Source organism: Alexandromys fortis, unplaced genomic scaffold, assembly GCF_014885135.2.
Source record: "Alexandromys fortis isolate MF-2015 unplaced genomic scaffold, M_Fortis_MF-2015_v1.1 scaffold_149, whole genome shotgun sequence".
Taxonomy (NCBI): Eukaryota; Metazoa; Chordata; class Mammalia; order Rodentia; family Cricetidae; genus Alexandromys; species Alexandromys fortis.
The window spans coordinates 1690550-1712977 of record NW_026068025.1 but is presented as its reverse complement, the minus strand read 5'-3'; the positions used below and the strand labels follow the sequence as shown (position 1 = coordinate 1712977).

At 43.8% G+C, this 22428-nt stretch overlaps 1 protein-coding gene across 1 annotated transcript in view; it reads right to left on the bottom strand.

Moving 5' to 3' along the window:
* Nucleotides 1-918: 918 nt before the first annotated feature.
* Nucleotides 919-22428, bottom strand: part of Gid4 (GID complex subunit 4 homolog) — a 25436-nt gene continuing 3926 nt past the window's right edge. Inside the window, exons 2-6 of the mRNA XM_050163634.1 lie at nt 18072-18131; nt 13134-13241; nt 10170-10271; nt 8182-8312; nt 919-4189 (exon numbers count right to left, since the gene is read on the bottom strand). Coding sequence (XP_050019591.1) covers nt 4126-4189; nt 8182-8312; nt 10170-10271; nt 13134-13241; nt 18072-18131 — 465 coding nt within the window. The 3' untranslated portion in view covers nt 919-4125. The remainder of the gene's footprint in view (nt 4190-8181; nt 8313-10169; nt 10272-13133; nt 13242-18071; nt 18132-22428) is intronic.

Below are 22428 nucleotides of genomic sequence, written 5' to 3'. Positions count from 1 at the left end.
GGGAAGCCTTACCCTTTCTGAGGAGTGGATGGGGGGGGGAGGAAGGGTGGGGCAGAGTGCGAATGGGGATAGCTATGTAAAATGAGAAAAGACTGTACTAAGAAAATTCTTAATAAAAAATGAGGAAAAAAATTAACCCATTTCTACTAATCTGTGTATCGCCACGAGGCTGTGGTTTAGTGGTAAGGTTCTTGTATCTTTCTCCTTCAGCAGCTACATGGCATCTGCCTGGCTACACCTTATTTCTCCTGGAAGTCAGTTTAGTTTTCCTGCCTACCTATGTTCTGCCCTGCCACAGGCCAAAGCAGCTTCTTTATTATTTGATGGTAATAAAACATATTCACAGCATACGGAGGGAATCTCACATCACTCCTTATGGCAGGCATGCATATGGTATACATACATACATAAAAATAATTTTTTAAACAAAATTGAGATATAGTTTGGAGAGACATAGGCTCAGTGATTAAGAGTCCTTGCTGTCCTTCTAGACGATTTGAGTTTGGTTCCTAGTGCCCACATTGGGAGCTCACAACTGCCTAATGCCAGCTTCAGGGGCACTGATGCCCTGTTCTGGTCTCCATGGGCATCCATATGCATGTGTGCATGCACATACACATAAAAATAATTTTTTAAATTGGGATGTGAGCTTATCTTAGCACTTAAGAGTGGAATAAAGAACCTGCATTTGCCTGGGTCAGCTACTGAGGTAGGAGGATTCATGACAAATTACTGTCATGAAAACCACTAACCCTTGTGAATTTATTGTCATCCAGCGAATCCTGACACCGTGAAGATACATGCATTCATTTATACGCATGGCACAGCACACTCATGACAGTGGCATGCCTCTGTGCTTACAGGGCCACAACAGGACTGATTTCTTCTAATGGAACCATTTGACTTAGAAATTGGACACACACTGCTTAAATACCTTTATTATTTTTTTAAAAATTATTTAGACATTGATAGCTCTGCAAAATACTTCTCCCATTGCAAATCTTCTAACCCTTTCCACAGGTCTTCCATAAAGAAACAAAATATTCATACTTTGCGCCCATTCAAATCTAATTTTTAAAAAACATTTAAGATTCAAAATCAAGTATTTTTCCTTCCCAGAACTTGTTAGTAATTTTAAACCACAATGTAACATACTTAATGGCATTCTTTTTAAAAATTAGCTTATCAGTGACTATTTTATGAGGAAAAAAGATCCATTCAAGGCCTTAAAGAGAATATAAATCCCCTGCTTCTGAAAGCAGACGACACTGAGAAACAAACTGGAGTCCGACTTCACACTGCTAACACAGCCAGCACACGACTGACTTCCTACTTAACATTAGGAATGGTCTCCTTCCTTCTGGACTGCAGCTGAAATGCTGGACAATCTGCAAAGGGATGGGTGGCTCGAGGATGAAGCAGGGCACGGAGGGCCATGGCTGGCCACAGCAGTGGAGCCTTCTGAGTGGAGGGTGAGACCAGCCAGACTGCTAGTCCCTGCCTGGGGCTGTCTTGCTGGAGTAGACGACAGTAGGAAATCTGCAGTCTGCACTTACTTCTCCGTGTTAGATACACGTGCCAGTCAAAGATATTGCACACAGTGCCAGAGGCATGTAAACCACCAAGATAGCTTGGGAAAGAGTTACAGATGGAGACAAGTGCCCAGAGGCCCTTAAGGAACAGAAAAGGAAAAATCATTGTCCATCAGGTAGGAGTTACTAAGTGAAACACGCTTATTCCTGCCCAATGCTCAGGGGCAGACTTCTAAGCAGCAAGTCTTCAAGAGGGTTTGAAGGTTGCTAAAGGCATCCTTCCTTCATTTTCTAAGTACAACTGGAACACTTCCCTAGCTAAAAGAAAGAAAGGAGCAGGGTGTGGTGGCTCACAACTTTAACTCTAGTACTCCAAGCAGTCAGGTGGATCTCTGAGTTCAAAGCCAGCCTGGTCTACATAGTGAGTTCCAGGGTAGCCAGTTACAATGAGAACCTGACCCCAAAGAGAACAAAAGAAAAAAAAAGGGTGTGGGGGTGGGGTGGGGTGGGGGAGGCTGTCCTTATGCTACAATCTGGCCTGCCAGTTTACAAGAGAAACTGTTCACTGATGCACTACTTGAGTTGTACACAAGCCCCAGGTTCAGGCTGACTCCACCTGCTGCTGAATGATACTTGCATGGCACACACAGGGTTGGCTGTGACGGTAGAAAGGACAGGCAGAGGAGTTGAGTGCTGCAGGGATAGAGTCAGCATAGTCCTCACCCTCCTTCACTCTCAGTATTGGCCTTCAGCGCAGCTGCAGCGATGGTGTCCCTTGGGTATAAGCCAGGTTTTTCTCAAGAGAGCCAGTCACTGAATGCTCAGTTGAATTTTGAGGTCTTTTGTTTGGAGATGAAGTCTAGGTTCACCTGAGACTGACCCTAACTCCTGGGCTCAGGCTTTTGCGTAGCTGGCCTATAGATGCATTACTGCGCCCAGCTTGCTTCTTTTCAAGGGTAAGGAACGATGTGGTTCAGTATTAGCAATGGATGGGAGTAATTTTTCTACCTAAGTCTTGGGATTTATTTTTATGGTTTCTGGGCCCTGATTTTACTGAATGAGTAAGTTGTACTGTTTGTAGTCTTAGGACTACAGATATCACAAGTACCTGCTGGTTCCTTTCCCCACTTCTGCTCTTTTAAGGCTCCCTGATCAGTCAGTATTAGTAACACACAGCACAGAATAAGGATAGTCAATCTGCTACCCCTGGTGCCCCTATACCCAGCCCTGGGAATGGAAGCTAGGTCCTCATATATGACAAGCTAGTGCTCTATCGGCTGCACTCCCGGCCCTGATGCTGTATTTATTTTAAAGCTTTTTCCTCTTGTGTTTGAATCTGTAAACCACCAGAATTCCCTAAAACCCTGACCATATCTGTGAACTACAACTGATGCCAACTTATAAGCTTTTTAAACATTTAGAAAAACCAAACCAAACCAAACCAAAACGCTCCCTTCCCCCACACTTTGGCACATGAGCCGAGTTATTTGAGCGCATTTATCTTTCCTGCCCACCCCATCTCAACATTTCAGTCATCCTTTCCGGAGAATGGAGACCCTTCTGCCTCTGGAAAAGGTTGTCATGACACACTGATGTTTTAAGTAGCAAAAGGAGGAGGCACAAATGCTCAACTGGCCCCGGAAACAGTTCTTGTGTTTAGCACTGTAATTTATGCAATGCTGAGAAACTTTTGTACCAGATGACTTGTTTTAAAACTGCTGGTTGATTAAATATACTTATAGACATAGATATAAAAATCACTAAGTCAACATTTGCTGTTTTCAATGTGAAAACGATAAAATGTAATTCGGAATAATTGTGCATTTGCCATAGGGTCCTTGTTAAAGGTACCATAAAAATAATAATTTTGTAATAAAAAACTCTTTTATTTTAGTATTGCCCTCAAGTTCAGAAGTTTGGAGCAAATGTACTAAGAAAGCGGTTTGGGAATCTACTCCCACCAGGGATCTGGAAGCCTTAAATTTAGTGATCCCCGACAGCAGGCCCAGGAAACCCGACAGCCGTGTGCAAGTCTTGCACTGTTAGCAGTTCAGGGCTCAGCAGAGCCCCCAGCCCCACAAAACATCCCAACTGGACTCAAACACTGATGAGGCCCACCAGGGTCCCCTCCTCATCTCATTGGTGGTAGATGCTGGGCTCTGCCTTTCCTTGGGCTACCAAACAAGCAACTGGGGAAGGAGTAGGGCCTGGGTGGGGACCACTGAGCACCAAGGCTGAGGTGACCCAGGAGCTGACCTTCCACTCAGCTGGAGGCAGGCCGAGGACAGATGGCATTTCTGTGATGAAGAAGTTAGCTGTGCAGGAAGGAAGTGCATTTAAGGTTGCTCAGAAACAGATGGTGAACACAATGCCGCGGAGAGGAAGGAGGGTAGGAGGTGGACAGCTCCCTCTGCCTGCCTGCAGGTCGGCCATGTGCCTTGGGTCCTGTAGGTTAGCATTCATGCTTTCTGATGAAGTCTGCTCGTGAAGAAGCAGGAACACACCTTCCCTGGTTCTGGCAGGTACATAATTCCCTTGGCAAAGCTCTTTGTTGCCAAGTTCAGTTTTATTTGGACGCTGTTCTGAACCACTGTCACCGGAACTCATAGATGGGTGCACTGTGTTCAGGAACATGGGTCAGGTTGAGGGACTGATACCTGCAATAGGGGAGAGACAGGAGAGAAGCGTTTTCTTGGGTATCCTGAATAGAGAAGGCTGGATAACTCCAGCCAGAGCCCCTGACAATTATACTCAGACTGAGGTGTTAAACCATTTTCAGTTATGTATATAAATGTAGGATCTCACCCAGCAGTGGTAGCACATGCCTTTAATCGCAGCACTCAGGAGGCAGAGGCAAAAGGATCTCTGTTTTAGGCCATCCTGGCCTACAAAGAGTTTCAGGACAGTTTGGGCTATTACACAGTGAAACCTTGTTTCAACCCCCCCCCCAGGAAAAAAAAGTGTAAGGTATCACTATATAGCTCTAGTTGGCCCAGAATTCCCCATGTAGATCAGGCTGACTCACAGTGATTCATCTGCTTCTGCCTCATGAGTGCTGGGATTAAATACATTAAACATATCTCATTTTGTTATATTTTTGTTTTATTATGTGTGTGTGTATATATCATGTGTGTGCCTGGTGCCTGTAGAGAATAGAAGATGGCATAAGATCCCCTGGAACCAGAGTTAAAGATGGTTATGAGCCACCATGTAGTGCTGGGAATTGAACCAAAGTCATCTGGAAGAGCAACAAGTTCTCTTAACTGTTGGGCCATTTCTCTAGGCCCCCATTTTGTTATATTTTTAAAATGAGGTCTCACTATTCAACCCAGCAATCCACCTGCCTCTGCCTCCAAGTAGTTGGGAATGCAGGTGCACACCACCATGTCTGCTGTGTTAATTCATCTTACACAGTTGAGCTGCACCTATCTAGTTTGTTCCCTCTGTTCCTTTTGTGCTGTTCCACCAGCACCATGCAAAAGAACTGTTTTTAGGTAATCTGCTCTAATCATGAAACAACTGTAACACAGCTCACAGGCGTGGTGACACAAGCCTTTCATCCCAGCGTGAAAGAAAATCTCTATGAGCTCCATCCCAGCTAGGGATACAGAGTGAGAACCTGTCTGAGTCAGGCCTGGAGGTGCAGGTCTGTAATCCTAGCTACCATGTAGCCTGAGGCAGGAGGATCACAAGCTCCTCGTCACCTCAGTTCATGACCACCACAGTAAACTATGTCTGAAAACACACACACAAACAAACAACAAATCTAGCTCAGGCCCTAAGATCACAAAACAGAATACAAAAACTAAAGACCAAGAACCAGGACCCCAATAAGCCCTAAGGAGAGATGGAGCTCACCACTTCTCTCTGACTTGTAATTCTGTATTTGTGTTTAAAGAATACCAATATGTGATGTCATCAGGCATACTTCATGCATAGCAACTAATATTCTAATTCTCATAGCACCCAAAGAGACACTGGAGAGAAGAACCTCACAGCTCACCATGAGGATCTCCCCATTCCCCATTGCTTCTCACGTTCTGAACAGTGGCTATAAGGTGGGATTGCCACAGGACCTGGAGGTGTCTGTTTCTTCCATCAGTAGGAATCTCAGAGGATCAGGAAAGAGGTGGACAGTCCCCATGTAGGGACAACTCCTGGGTCCATTTTAATTAATGTCTGAAGCTTAGCTCTCCCTTATTTGCTTCACATAACAGCAAAGAACAGCGAGAGGACAGCTTATCTTTAGTCTATCTTTTAAAATATGGGCTGAGGATGGAGCTTAGTAGTGGAGAGTTGGCCTAGCATACATGGGGCCCAGGGTTACACCTAGAAGAAAGGAGAAAAGAAAATCAAGCAAGGACTATGAGGCCAGTGAGATGGCTCTGTGGTAATGGTGCTTCCAAGTAGGCCTCAACAGCTGAGTGTGAAACCACATAGAGGTGAAAAGAGAGAACCAAGTCCACAAAGCTGTCCTCTGTCCTCCACGTGAGCACCACGATACATGTACCCACATAAACATCATATACATACACATCATGTGCACACACACACAAATAAAAAAATTTTTTTTCAGAAAGGCTGACAAGGACTGGAAAGATGGTCCAGCAGCATTGGGGTTTGGTTCCCAGTACCCACAAGACAGCTCACAACCAGTTCTAGGAGATCCAATGCTCTTTTCTTGCTTCCATGGACACCAGACATGCAAGTGACATACAGATACACATGCAGGCAAAACATTAGGCACACAAAATAAAAAATTTTAATTAAAAAAAGGAGCAAGATGGCTCACTGTATGAACCTGGTGCCAAGACTCAAATCTGAGTTTGGAAGCCATGTGACGGAGGGAAGGAAAAAGCCATCACCTTATTTGTGGCATACATGCTACCGCACAATGTGTACACCTACCACTCCACACCACACAGATAAATAAATAAATGAGGTGCTGGAAAGATGGCTCTGTGGTTCCAAACATATATTGCTGTTCTAGAGGACCTAAGTTCTACTTCCAGCATCCACGTTGGGCTGCTGTCAAGAGCCTCTAAGTCTGGTTCTAGGGGATCCAACCTTTTGGCCCTTTGCAGGGCATCTTCAGTCATATTCAAAGATGCACAAACAACAAAAGTAAAACAAATCTTTAAAGAAATGACACACACCCTAAAGGACTATGTGCTAGTTCTCAGGAATATGCAGCATTACATGACAATGCTGACATGCGCTGGGGAACAACGTGAGCAAACTGAAGTGCTCAAGTCTTGCTGGTAGAATGTCAAATGGCACCACCACTGTAGGAAGTTGGCAGTTCCTTAGAATGGTAAACAGAGACTTAGCATCTAATCAGCACTTTTACTTGTTATGTATATGCCCAAAGTAGAAGAAAACAGGAACTCAGAAACTCACACACCTACATTCATAGCAGTACAACTTTGATCAGCCAAAGATGAAAGCAACCCAAGAGTCCCTTCACTGACAGAAGGATGGACATTTGTTTAAATGATGCACAAATACACAATGTAGAATTTAGTAATAAATAAAAGCTCTAGCCTAATAATAGTGGTTGTGCTGGATGGTTTTATGTCAACTTGGCACAAACTAGACTCATCTGAGAGGAAGGAACCTCAACTGAAAAAAGGTCTCTACGTGATCTGGCTGAAGGCAAGCCTGTCGGGTGCTTTCCAAATTAGGGATTAATGTGGGAGGGCCTAGTCCATTGTATGTGGTGTCATACCTGGACTAATGGTTCTGGGTTCTATAAAAAAGCAGGCTGAGCAAGCCAGTAAGGTATACTCTTCCATGGCCTCTAAATCAGTTCCTGATGGCAAAAGTTAGCACTTGAGGTGGCCCTTCTGATCACAGCACTGGAGGGACATAAGGCAAGAAGGTGAATTTTCATGGCCTCTCGCTCGTCAGACCAAGATCAAGTGCATAATGGGCAGTGCCAGCTGGTAACTGCGAAGGTCACACTGTCTATAAGAGATGACATTAGAATTACTGCTAAATTTGTGAGGAATAAATATAAAACAATCAGGATTATTTTAAGTGCAAGACTGCCTACAAGTATAGACTGGGTGCTGCTTAGTGTTAGAACACTTACCTAGCATGTACAAGGTCCTAGGTTCCAACCCACATAAGATTACATCTCTAGAGTCTGTCTGTCTGTCTGTCTCTCGAATATACACACATTTAGAAATAAGACTAGAGAGAGATGGCTTAGCGGTTAAGAGAACTTGTCGGTCTTACAGAAGATTCAGGTTTGGTTCTCAGCACCCGCAGTGGCTCACAACCATCCCTAACTCCAGTTCCTGAGGATCCGATGCCCTCTTCTGACCTCTGTAGGCACCAGGTACACATGTGGTATACATATATGTATGCAGATAATACATTAATACACATTAAATAAAAAGTTTAACTTTTTAACAGTATTTAGAAATGTTATTATTATTATTATTATTTTTACACAATATCCACTTTCATTTCACTACTTCACTCAATAGGTCAGAAAGAATCTGTTTTGTGTGAGATCATGGCCTCGATACAAAGAGTACACAGAATATGGAATTTGGACAGAGGGAGAGAGAGAATCTCTTTTAGATGTTATGGCTGGAGTTGACGGCAACTTTTGCTGCATCGCCAGCCTTGGGGTCCTTACCATTCTGAACTCCGATGGTAGTAGTAGCCCTCTATGGAGGCTGCTGACTTCTGAAAGCAGATGTAATAGAAGCCAGCAAAGGAAGCACCGCTGATGTCTTTGATTGTGTGGTCCGGGACAAGGAACTGCTCCTGCACACAGATATGGGAGCAGTCAATACCTTCCCTTTCAGTACAACAGCAGAGGATAAGGACTGGTAGAATAAAGGTCTCTGCCTGGTTTTGGGGTGGTGCTCATATGTTACTACAGTGTCCTACTTTTCTGCCTACTTGTCTGCCTACCTACCTCTTGGAGACCACTTGACAGAATAATCTGGAAATACATTTCAGTCTGGTTTCCAGGAACTGGACTGGGTTCTGATTGCCTCTAATAATGAGAACATCTATTGCAGTCTGTGCTCATTCTGAGGTGAGAGTCCCTGTGACACCTCACCAAAGCTCTGCCCTGGTCAAAGTCACAAGAACAGCACCATCTGTACCAGATACACCACAAAGACAGGCAATCTACCATCTGTGAAAGGCTCATATTCCCTGGGAGATGGGGTCTCGGGTAAACCAAAATTCAACAGGAGTGACTCTAAGAGAAATTGTTTGGAAACAACTCTAACAAACTGTTTTAATTTACTTTCCAGTGCTAGGATGAAACCCAGGACTTTGAGTACACTAGACAAATGTTCTAGCACAAACTATACTCCCAAGCCTTTTCCAGCTTTTTTTCTGCCTTGCTCAACCTTCAAAGTTCATTTTAAAGTTTAATTTAGGGCTGAAGTCTAGCTCAGTGGTAGAACACTTGCCTAGTATCTGCAAAGTCTGCTGAGAGAAAAAATTAATCTAAACATTAATCCTAGTGCTTTAAAGGGTTAATTGGCATGTTTCCAGCACTAGCAGGCTGGGGAGGGAGGCTTAGTATGTGCTAGTGTGGGCAGAGAGATAAGCTCAGTATGTGCTGGATAGCAGAGTAGGCTGGATGGATCAACAGACACTGGGTGGCAGAAGGGGCTAGAAAGGGAAGTTCACTGTGTGCTTGCCTGTGATTGTCTGGTGAGGAAATGCTATCCCACTTTCCAACGGATCAGCCACACAAAACACAGACAGACAGCAAGCAACTACTTTAGATGTCTGGTCTTTATGAAATCTGTGTCCTACTCAAGTAGCTTTCTTTATTTTATATGCATTGGTGTTTTGCCTGCCTGTGTGTCTGTGTGAGGGTGTCGGATCCCCTGAAACTACAGTTGCAGACAGCTGTGAACTGCCATATGGGTGCTGAGAATTGAACTCTCCTAGGCCTCTGGAAGGGCAGCTACTGCTTTTAACTGCTGATCCATCTCTCCAGCCCCCTCAAGTAGCTTTCTTTCTCCTCACAGACCAGGTAATGGGGACTTGAGGTGGTTGGGTGTTCCCAAAGTTCTTTCAAAACTTGTTTCATGCTTTGCATTCCTGTGGCTGTACACAGCATACTGCCCTAGCAGAGAAGCATAGGACTCTCAAACAAAAGGCCAATCCACTGAAGGACTAGAGGGAGCCAAGGGCCAGGGAGGGAAGAACTTGTGTTTCATTCCTGGCTTCTTATTTCCTGAGCACTGGGTAGAGGATGTGGCTGGAGAGCAAGTCACTCTGGCAGCATTTAGCTCGTGGTAGGGTAGGATACAGTGATGACTGAGTCCGAGGAAAGTTGCCCTGACTCCCCAGAACATGGGCTGACTCATCCTGGAGTCTCACAGGATTCTTGTGTAGAACGAAAGGAAGAGGAAGAGGACACGGGGTCAGGGGTGCCTGCTGGAACGAGTATACCCACTGCCCACCAAACAGCACAACCAGCTTACTCAGTTGTGCTCTGCAGCACCACAGCACTGCTGTCTATAAGGGTGTAGGACCTTGCCATGAAGACACATGTGATAAGGGAAGGCATAACCTGCAAGAGGAGTATGTGTGGGTGTTCTAGGACCTGGCATGTGGGAGTTTGGGGAGATGGCCTGGGCAGAACCTTACCTTCCACCTCATGAAGACATAATCCCCGTTTTTCAGTTCTTCATAATCAAAGTCATCTGAATTAAATGATTTTGCATACTGATAAAAAGCCAGAAACTTGCCCTAAAAACAAAACAAAAGAGTCTCAGTGACCCATTAACATGAGGAAAGGTGGGTGCCTGAGGACATGACACCTGAAAAGGACAAGTAAGTGGACAAGGCACTACTAGATTGTGTGCCCAGTGAGCACAGCAAGAAGGAAAAGTCAAAGGTGGGAATGGGCAGAGTTCTAGAACACCCTACTATCAGATTGATTAGTGAGATTTCAGCAAAGCCATAAAGTAGCACTGGGCATGGCTACCTTAATCCCCAAACTCAGGAAGCAGGCAGATTATCTGTGAACTTGAGGCCTGCCTGGTCTACATAGTGAGTTCCAGGACAGCCAGGACTACAAAATAAGACTGTCTCAAAAACAAAAACAAAAAACAAAAAGAAAATACAGAAGGGCAAGGAGAGTCATGATGAGTCCCAGCACTAAGAAGGTTGGAGAATCAAGTATTCCAGGTTATTTTCAGCTACACAGGGAGGTTAAAGCCCGTCTAGACTACATAAGATTATGCTAAAAACAAAAGTAGTGCTGGACACGTGGAGTGCACTTTTAATCCCAGGACTGGGGGGCAGTCTACAGGTTCTCTGAGTTTGAGGTCAGCCTGATCTACATAGCAAGTTCCAGACCAGTCAGGGCTGAATACAGAGATCATATCTCACCCAAACAAAAGACAAACTCACAAACAAGGCCTGAGGAGAAGGCTCAGTTAGTAAAGGCCAAGGATGGTGGTGTGCACCTAGAATGCTAGAGCTGCTCGCAGCTTAGTGAGACTCTGCCTCCAAACTGTGCAGAACTACAGAGGAAGACATCTGGTGTTGACTTCTGGCTGTGTGTGCATGCACACCCTCCAACACACGTAAGCAGACACTGGCTTGTTTTGTTATTTTAGTTTTAGTGCGTACATCATAAAAAATAAGCTGAAAAACAAAGATTAGGACTGGAGAGTTTGTTCAGTGGTTAAGGACACTTGTTGCTGGTTCCCAGCACTCACACACATACAGGTAGGCAAAATACTCATACAGATAAAGTAATAAATCTAAAAACAAAACAAAAACAAAAAACAAAGAGTCAGTCTGAGCCACATCAGAGGAGTGGGTATAGGAAAGCCAGTGCTTGTGTTATAACATCAGGTTTGTGCCAGCTACTCAGGTAGCAACTGAAAAGGGGCAATATATGTATACGCCGTCATCTCTTGGTACCTGCAGAGGATGGATTCCAGAATCCTGTACAGATACCAAAATCTCCAGACACTCAAGCCCTCAGATAACATGCCTTGATCTGTATGTGGCCTATATACATTATCCTTCTATACACTTTCAATTGTCTCTAGGAAGCTGGGATGCAGTGGGGATGCTTGTAGACAGTTGTACTGTACTGTGCAGAGAAAAAGTGAAAATAAAACAGCATGTGTGTGCTGAGTAGAGACACACTTTTTTCTTTTCTTAGTTTTTTGAGCCAGGGTCTCTCTGTGTAGCCCTGGCTGTCCTGGAACTCACTCTGTAGCCCAGGCTGGCCTCCACGGACAGAGATCTCCAACTGCTTCTGCCTCCCAAGTACTGGGATTAAAGGTATGCGCCACCACCAATTGGATTTTTTTTTCTTTTTTAAAGTATAGCCCTGTCTGGTCTGGAACTCACTACATAAACCAGGCTAGCCTTAATCTCACATTAGTCTGCCTGCCTCTGCCTCCCAAGTGCTGGGATTAAAGGCGTGCACCACCACAGCCCTGTTTACTAACATTTTCTTGTACTACTACGCAGGAGAATTAATGAGTTACTGCTCACAAACAGTTTCAACCTACAGTCATTTGAATACACAAAGTGCCAACTCATGGATACAAAAGGACCCAAAAGAGGGCCAAGACAGAGTACCTGTTTTAGAGCTATTCATTGCTATTACAGATTTTTTCTTTCTAGCTTGTTTTTTCAAAGCACTATAATATAGCTTGATATGCTAAGTCATAAATGTTGTCATGAAAAGTGAAACGTATGGAAGCCTGACCGCGACGCCAGCTCTAAGTGTTGCTAACAGGTAAATCTGGGAGGAACAGTAGGTCTGACTCTGGACTGCAGCAGGGAAGTGGTACCACAGGCAGTTTACGCACACTGTGAACTCAAGGTAAACAAAGCAAGACCGTATCTCAAAAACAAAACCAGCTGGGCATGGTGACATACACCAGTTATTGCAGCTCTTGGGAGGCTGAGCAAGAGGATCACCTAGATTTTCAAGCCAGTCTGGGTTACAGAGGAAGATACTACCTCAAAACAAACAAACACCCCTCTCCACAATAGTTGACTAGTCCAAAGGCTAGTGTGATAAGATGAAAAGCAAATTTCTGAAGATATAAGATGGGTAAAGACCCAAACATAAACCAGGGAAAAGACCCCAGGGCAGTGGCTCTAAGCTGTTCTGACATGCTCATCATTGGGAATAGCACACGTGACTGCTAAGGACAGGGAATTTCTCAAGAGTGTCTGAATGGTATGTAGGTTAGGTCTATTAGGATGAACTGAAAGAAGCAATGCACTCTGCCCTTGCTGGGCTCATGAACAACATCCCCATTACAGGCCATCCAGAACATGAGAGGCAACTGTTACCCATTTCATGGGGTTTCACCATACAGAGGTGACTGAAAGGAACAGTAGATAAAAGATGACAGAACAGGGACACTGCCCAGGTTCTAACAGTCACACAGAGCAGTGCGCAGACCTGAAGGACTGTTCTCATCACCTGGTATTTATGAGAAGGGTTGGCAGACCTGGGGCAACTGTGGCTTGGGTTCTGATTAACTCCTGCTGGGCCCCAGGGCCCCAGGTCTAGGCCTGCCACTCTCTGGATGTCTTCTGCTGCCCAGGGCAGAGCACAGCCTTACTCACCCAGTGTTTCCGATCGACATCTTCATCTGCATCCCACTTGCGAGTTAAGAAAGGATGTTTTTTGCTTATTATTTCTCCTTCAAAGAAGGTTGTAAGGGTCGGATATTCCTACAGCAAAAGCAAATATCCAAGTAAGACATCAAATGTGGATTTCTGTTTTGTTTTTTTTTTTTGTAGAATGCGGGGATCTAAACCCAGGGGTCCCTGCACTTCCACTAAGCTACACACCCAGACCCTGAATGAGCATATACTTTGGTCCTACTGATGGGACCTCAGGCCACCCGACATGTGCTCTCTTGTCTTCTGCCTACTTCACCTTTCAGAGATAACCAATCCTACTATAAATTCTTTCTTTCTTTCTTGAGACAGGGTTTCTTTGTGCAGCTCTGGCTGTCCTGGAACTCAATCTGTAGACCAGACTGGCCTCGAACTCAGAGATCCACCTGCCTCCTGAGTGCTGGGATTAGCCACCACAGCCTGGCTCCCATTCCATTTCTTAACAGTGAGATTTAAAATACACAAATCTAACATCCTTCAAAATCTCAAACTCCTACACTAACAGTACTGAGCTGGGTTTCTAATACAGATATGTATGTACACAACCTGAAGAAATAAGATGGGAGAGTTTCCTAAATGGAAATCTAATCCATGTTAAAAAAACTACACTAATCCATCTTTGGGAAGGACTATATAAGCCAGGAAGTCCAAAAGATGTTTTGCTTAAACGGGAATGATTCTATGCTGAGTTCTTAAACACTTTAGGCAGTATGTGAAGGTAACTATAATACACTCCCCCAAATACAGTAAATGAGAATGAATTGGATCCATCATAGTAAGAAGTTACCAAAAAGAATCATTATTTCTTGGGAAAGGCACAGAAATCCTGAACACTTGAATATATAGTGAAATTCAGGATAATTTAGAAATACATGCTGGGCGATGGTAGTGCACACCTTTAATCCCAGCACTCTGGAGGGAGAAGCAGGTGGATCTCTGAGTTCGAGGCCAGCCTGGTCTACAAAGAAAGTTCCAGAACAGGCTCCAAAAACCACACACTGAAACATGTCTTGAACATCCACCGCCCCCCCCCTTAAAAAAAAGAGTGAATTGACACTTTTGCTCTTATATTAGTCTTAGGAATTTGGCTACTGTGGTCTACATTTCTGCTTCCAACCTCAGCCTGACCTTCCAAATCCAACTAAGGGTCAGAACAAGGCTTCACCACCATCTCCCCTTCAAAGCTGGGCTCCCAGATACCCTCCATACTGTTGGGATTTTGGGGAACAGTCCCTCTCCCTGCTGATGGCTATCTCAGAAATGCAAAGATAGCACAATTTATATCTATTCTTTACAAATCTGATGCTTCAGTTCAAACAGTGCCCAAACAGTAAAGCTGTACTGTGTTAGTGAATGTGTAGCAAATAACCTCAAATTTAACTTTTAACACTTCACAATGCATACACAAAAAGTCAACTATTAACTAAACAAACCACTTAGGTAGTTTAATCCAAATAAACTATATAGTTGACATTTTATTATTTTATTTTTGAAACAGCGTCTTTCTGTGTAGCCTGGCTGTCCTAGAACTTGCAATGGAGATCAGGCTGGCCTGGAACTCAAAAGACTCACCTCCCTCTGCCTCCCAGATACATTTGATACTTTAACAATTATGAGAAAGCATAAGAACAATAAATACAGAAACAAAACTCTATCAGCTTGTTACAGTTCTCTGCACCAGTCTAATTATGGTTACAGCATACTAGGATCATAATTTGATAAGGTATCAGTTGCACAACTCTGTGACTATACCAAAAACTCATCATGAATTACACGCTTTTTCCAGGTGTGCTGCTGCATACCTGTTACCCTAGCGTTAGGAGTCTAAGGCAGAAGGATCATGAGTTAGAGGCTAGTCTGAGCTATAATAATGAGATCTAAATACAATAGGGCTATGGTGTAATGTCTGTTTCAAATACAAGAGAAATCTGCATTTTAAAAGGATGAAATGTGAGCCAGGTGTAGTGGTAGCGCCTTTAATCCCAGCACACAGGAGGCAGAGGCAGGTGGATCTTTATGAGTTCAAGGCCAATCTGATCTACTTAAGTGAGTTCCAGGACAGCCAGACCTGCAAAGTGAGACCTGTCAAAATAAAACAAAGAGATGAAATACATGGTGTGTTAAGTCTGTTTATAAAGCTATAATGTGGTACTAGAGAATACAAAGCATCCCGTGGCCTATTGAGGCCTTAAGCACCATATGCTACCTTTTACTAAATGCCCCACACAAGAATGGCACACCTCCGTGCTGTACCTGAATGGACTACTTTGGAAGGACACGGGCCCAGTAAGGCCTCTCTGCCTACAGATCTGAGATGTGCCAGAAAAGATGAATCCCTGTGAGCTGGCCCAAGTGCAAGGCCATGCTGGCACCCTCCCTCAGGGAAGAGCTTCCCTTACTAGGGAAACTTGCTCTGGGAAGAACTCTTAGCTGTCAGCACTTTTGTGTACCGTTCTCAGATTTATGAGCTACTTCAATTTCTTAGCAGTTTCCTACAACCCAACTGATTGGCTTTGAGGGTCTTTGTTAAAATATCCTACAATATTACATATTTTGTTAGTTTTTTATGTTAAAGAGATATGCTCTGTATTCCATGAACCAATGCACTGGCTCCCTTATTAACTGAGCACATCCTGTTTCAGCACATATTTTCTCCTAGGACAAGTCAAGAGTTTTTTGGGAGGGAGGGCGGGGAGCTTTGTTTTGCTATCACTTCTGTCCTTCTCTGATTGGATATGTTTCTAGAGATGGGGAAGATACCTTCTGTTTGAATAATAAACTTCCCAGGGACTCCTCATCACAGCTTCTAGCACAGACAAGCAGAAGACGAGGCTCTGTGGGATAGACACCACAGCAGCACTCCATCCACATCTGGGCCGCAATGCTATCTACAACTTACTTTAACATGTCCCCACTTGGATGAGTTATCTGACAGAGCAGAGCAGTAGCTTTTTACTCTCCTTTAAGTCAAAGCTGAAAGGAAGAGACTTGAGAAATTAAAGGTCACAAATTCAGAAAAGGGCTGAGTGAAGTTTGCAGGCTCTGTTCAGTCCTGTCCCATCCTGCTGGTCAATCAGAACTATATGAAGCAATAAAAGCCATGAGCAATGCGGTTATGCCTACACTAACTCAGTGGCCAGTTAGGCATCCTTCTTCTTCCCATTTAGCCACGAATGGAAAAGATCTATCTTCTAAATCTCAGGAGTCTAGAAGACAGAAAGAATGCTCTACTTTTACTCACCAGGCTGAAAACTAGATTGTTTTTCACTGTTCCAATGAACCACCAGATCGATCCATCCATCCATCCATCCATCCATCCATCCATCCATCCATCCATCCATCCATCCAGTTTTCTGAAATAGGGTTTCTCCATGTAACCCTGGCTGTCCTAGAACTCATTCTGTAGACTAGACTGGTCTCAAATAGAGAGAGATCTGTCTGTCTCTCCCTCTCAGTGTTGGGATTAAAGGCATGCACCACCACAACTGGTTGAACCACAGGACTTAAATAACTTCAAAAACTTTACTTTTGTATAATTAATTGATGACAACCTCAAAGACTGTTAAAGTTATGATCAGGGTGGATGCTGTATTATTTATTATTTTTCTTTATGCACATGCATGCGCACATATGCCACACGCGTGCAATTAATTGTCTATGGGGTCCAGAAAAGGGTGTTGAGAGTCCCTGGAGCTGGAGATAGCAGTGTGTGAGCTATCTGATGTGGGTCCTGGGAGGCATGCCTCGTTATCTGCAAGAGCAGTAAATACTCTTAACTGCTGAACTATCTCTCTGGCTCTCTTTCCTTATTTTTCCAAGACTTCTGTGTCTGTGAGTGTGTACACACATTTATATAGGTCTGTGTGTTTATAGGCTAAAAGAGGGTATCAGCCATCCTCTTCTACCACTTTCTACATAGTCCTTTGAGGCAGAATCTCTTCCTGAACCTGGAGTTGATGTTTTCTTGGCCAGGCTGGAAACGAGCAAGCTCCAGTGATGATTGGGTCTCTGCCTAAGTTAGAGATGGGTTTATAAAAGTACACTGAAGTACTGGGGAGAATGACTCAGTGGTAAAGTAACTTAGACTGCTCCTCCAGAGGTTCTAAGTTCAATTCCCTCACCCACAGGGTAGCTCACAATCATCTATAATTGTGTCTATAACTGTAATTCTATGGGACCTGATACCTGTACATGATGTGCAGATGTACATGTAGAAAAAACACCCATATATGTAAAATAAATCACCTTTAAAAAAGTGCCCTGGATACAGCTTATTATATGGGTGTTGTGATCTGAAATCTGGTCAGCAAGTACTTATGGCTGCTGAGCCATCTCTCCAGTCCATATAAGTCTTCTTAAAAAGGATTAAGACTGCTAGGCATGGTAGCGCATAGCTGTAATCTTAGCACTCCAGGGGCTGAGACAGTGTAACTCAAGTTTGAAGCCAACCTGGGCTATTCTGTCTCAAAAAACAATCATAAAAAATGACTAATCAAGCTAGATTGTGGAGCACACTTTTGATCCCAGCACTAGGAAGGCAGAGGCAGATGGATCTCTGTGAGTTCAAGGCCAGTCTGGTCTACTACAAAGCAAGTTCCAGGACAAGCACCAAAGCAACAGAAAAATGCTGTCTTGGAAAACAAACAAAAGACTAATCAATCATGCTATGATCAGTAAAGGGTGTGGGTGCAGCTCAGCTGAATGTATGCTAAGACTCTTCATTTCATTCGAGTTCCATACCCAGGACCAAAGTGGAAAACTTTGCAAATGAACAGACAAAATTACAGTATTATAGTCCTCATGGTCAAAGCATTTCAATGTAGGACTGCTTTTCTGAACTACATAAGCTACGAAGCTCTAGATCTGGCAATAAGCACTTACCTCTGTAAGGCCTTTAATCTTCAGGTACCCACAAAGGTAAGAGTTACCTGTGTCCACGTGCTGTAAAAAAAAGGATGCAGTGTTATAAATGAACTGACTGGTTATAAATGAAAGCACCCTGGGGTGCTTCAGAAATCCTTCAAGGCCAGAGCAGGGAGGCCTAGTGGTCAGCTTGTGCCTGGCACAATCCAAGCCTCAGGTGCCTTTGGTACCTTAAATTCTGACTGATAATAAAAATTATCTCAGGGGCTAGAGAAATGGCTCAGTTGTTAAGAGCACTTGCTGTTCTTCCAGAGGATCCAAGCTGAGTTGCCAGCATCCACATCAGGTGGCGCACGACCATCAGTACCTCCAGTTCTAGGGCAGCTATCACCTTTTAGCCTCCATTGACACCTGCATTCATGTGTACATACCCACAAGCAGAATACATAAGCAATATTAAAAATAAATCTTAAAAATATTATCCCAGGTTTCTCTCACTTACTTTGGCCCAATATTTCAAAAGTGATGTGCTTTCGGGAGCAGCCAGCCGCTCGCTCACTTCCTGTACACTTCTCACTCACCTGCATTCTTTGTGCACTGGGAGACACAAGGGCCCTCTCCACCTGCATACCCAGTCATCTCTAACCCTAAATGTCTACTTCTCTGCTAGTCAGTCACTGGCTTGGGAGACCTATTCCTGCTGTTACTGACCCTAAGCATCATCTTGAATTATTATAAAATGAGCAAGCAGTACATTTGGGAATACCATCTTAGAAAGAGTTAGAAGGAATAAATTTTAATTATGAACCAAAATGCCACCCAACATATTGCGAATGCCAGCTTGGCCTATTTCATAAACCGAATAGTTTGTTTTTTCAATATAGGGTTTCTCTGTTTAACAGCTCTAGCTGTCCTGGAACTCATTCTGTAGATCAGGCTGGCCTCAAACTCAGAGATCCACCTACCTCCGCTTCCAGAGTGCTGGGATTAAAGGTGTGCACCACCACTGCCCAGCTTAACTGACTGACTTTCTTCTTTTTAAGACGGGGTATCATCATATAGTACTGGGTGGCTACCCTCAAATTCACAGAAATTCACCTGCCTCTGCCTCCCAAGTGCTGGAATTAAAGGTGTGTGCCACTATACCTGACTTGGACTTGTATTTCTTTTTATGTGCATGCCTGATGTTTGTGGAGGCCAGAAAAAGCTGTTGGATCCCCTGGAACTGGAGCTACAGACAGTTGTGAGCTTCCATGTGGGTGATGGGACTTAAACCTGGGTTGTCTGCTTTTAACTGCTGAGCCATCTCTGTAGTCCCTGGACTTGTGTTTCTTAATACAGTCAGGAGACCAAGACAAGGGAAAGGGGCACAGGAGATTTTAAGGCTTAGCAGCTATAGGCCATTGGCTGCCCAGACTCCACCAGATGTCTACTCAACAACTTCTTTTTTTAAAAATCATGCTAGCAGGGATGGCACCTACCTTGTAAATAGGACCTGGCCATCATTAGTGGATCTAAAGCATGAAGGGACTCCATCACCTGTGAGCCATTGGTGTAGGGGTGAGTGACTCAGTTCTGGCCAATAAGAATAGAAATCTGAGTGCTTAGGAAGGAGTATTAGCATTCGAATGGTCATGTGAGGAACAAGTGTCTCTTCCTTTCCCTCATGCTGGGAACAATGACAAGTAGCGTTTAGTCTAAGGACAGCTACCAAGAGATCAGAAAGAGAAATAGACCAGGAAATGTTAAGGATGGCAGCCCAGAAAGAGCTGGAACCAACCCAGCACAGGCCCTGGAGTCAAGTAGTAACATCAGACAGTAGGTGAGATGGGGTCTCACAAAGCTCAGGCTGGCCTCAAACTCTGTGTAGTAGAGGAAGACATTAGTTTCTGATCCTCCTGAATGCTGGACTACATGTGTGCACTATCATGCTTGCTTGGTGTGGCGCTTGTCGTGAAACAGGGCTTTCTGCATAGCAGGCAAGCATTTTATCAGCTGAGATGCATCCCCAGCACTGTGCATACTATTTAGAAATGCGATCTAGATGCTTGGAGCTGGAAGCATACCAACTTGTAAATCTTACCCCAATCCACACACAATTGTCCCAAATGGGCAGAGTTTCAGAGTTCATGACTTAAAGTGACTCTAACTATGATAAACTCTGAAATTCCTATTAACTTCTGAATTAAAGCCAAAACAAAGTACAGAGGTACCGGGGGGGTACCTGGAGAACTTTATGTTAAGTAAGGTCTCACTTTTAAAAAAAAACTGTAAGTTTTGAGGCAGTTAGTTTAAGAAAAGATTTATTTTTTAATTATATCTATGTGTCTATATGTGCGTATGTGCACACGAGAAAGGCCAGAGGTGTCACAGCCTCCTGCAGTTGTAGCTACAAGAAGTTGTGAGCTGCATGACAAGAATATTGGGAATTGAACTCGGGTCCTCTACAAGAGCAGGATGAGCTCTTAACTACTGAGCCATCTTTTTCCAGCCTGACCTATCAGCTTTGGGGATTTACTTCCATCTCTAACACAAATCAAATATTAAGGCAGTCCTTAAGAACTGTAATGAACCTAGTCAGATGATGTCAGCACCAAAGCAATGAGGTACCAATGAAGCCGAATGGGCTGTCATATCTTGGTATTGGCATCCAAAGTAATCCATGAGAAACTGCCAAAGTATTTCAGCATCTTCACTTGCTGGTCTTAGCGCTGGAATTAGATAGCACACCTGGTTCACACTCACATAGTTCAGCAAAAGAGAAAAGAAAAAAAAGGAAAAGAGCGGGCGGTGGTGGCGCACGCCTTTAATCCCAGCACTCAGGAGGCAGAGGCAGGCGGATCTCTATGAGTTTGAGACCAGCCTGGTCTACAGAGCTAGTTCCAGGACAGGCTCCAAAGCCACAGAGAAACTCTGTCTCGAAAAACCAAAAAAAAAAAAAAAAAAAGGAAAAGATTTTATTAATGAAACGAATACTCTGAGCCTGAGGCCTTAAATCTTACTTTTGTGGTTCTTATAGAACTCAACAGTTGGTGATTTTCAGTGCTAAAGGCTATCAAATGGAAGAAATACTTGCTAGTAAGATTAAAAGTTGAAGTGTAAATTGCTTCACATCCGCATGTTCAACAATCAGAATTTCTATTTGGCCTCTACTCAACCACATCTTTCCCATTCTGCCCAAACTGATTTTAATGATGAAGGGTGAACTAAAATTACCTGACTGGCACATATTCTCACCAACCTAGGGACCAGCATTTCAATGTGAAAGATAACAAGGCAAATGTTTAGCAAAGAGGCCTCTCAGTGCAACTATGTCCAACAGCTGCTCTTTTTAAGTACTTCTTTCAGAGACCTGGGCTTCACACTACTGGTGACTTACGGGATGGCTTAGAGGGAATAGTTACAGTAAGAGCTGGGGGAAAGATCGTGTTAGAACCCTGCATATATTTTCAGGAACTGCTATACTAGAGTTTATTTTATTTCAAAATAAAAGATGTTCTAGGGCAGCAGTTTTCAACCTGTAGGGCACAACCCCACAGTGGTCACTTACCAGATATCCTACATATTAGACATTTATGATTCATAACAGTAGTAAAATTACAAAGTAGCAACAAAAACAATTTTGTGGTTGGGGGGTCACAACATAAGAACTGTATTAAAAGGTAACAGCATTAGGAAGGTTGAGAACCACCGCTCCAGGGGTTGTCGATACAGCTTAGTTGGCTATGCAAGTATGAGAATCTGAAGTTGGATTCCTACTATATATTAAGAGCCAGGTGAGGTGGGGCACAGCTGTAAGCCCAGCGCTGGGGAGGCCGAGACAAGCCAATCCCTGGAATTCCCTGGCAGTTAGTCTAGCCAATCAGTGAGAGTTCCTGTCTCAAAAAATAAGGTGGAAAGCAATAGAGGAAGGCACCTGGTATAGACCTCTGATGTTCTGGTACATAAGCACACAGCATACATGCACTCACAGACGCATGTGTACATACCTCACTGTGCTGAAAGGACAGTGAAAGATAGCCATCTTCTGGAACATTTATAGTAAGACTGTGAGATATCATTCCACATCCACTGGGACAACTATCATCAAAGGAATTTGTAAAGATGTAAAGTTGGAACCCACACATGCTGCCAGTGGAAATGTAAAACAGTGTAACCACTTTTAAAGCCACTGGTTGTCTGCTAAAATATTAACCCTAGAGATACTATAAAAACCCAGCAGCCGGGCGATGGTGGCGCACGCCTTTAATCCCAGCACTTGGGAGGCAGAGGCAGGCGGATCTCTGTGAGTTTGAGACCAGCCTGGTCTACAGAGCTAGTTCCAGGACAGGCTCCAAAACCACAGAGAAACCCTGTCTCGAAAAACCAAAAAAAA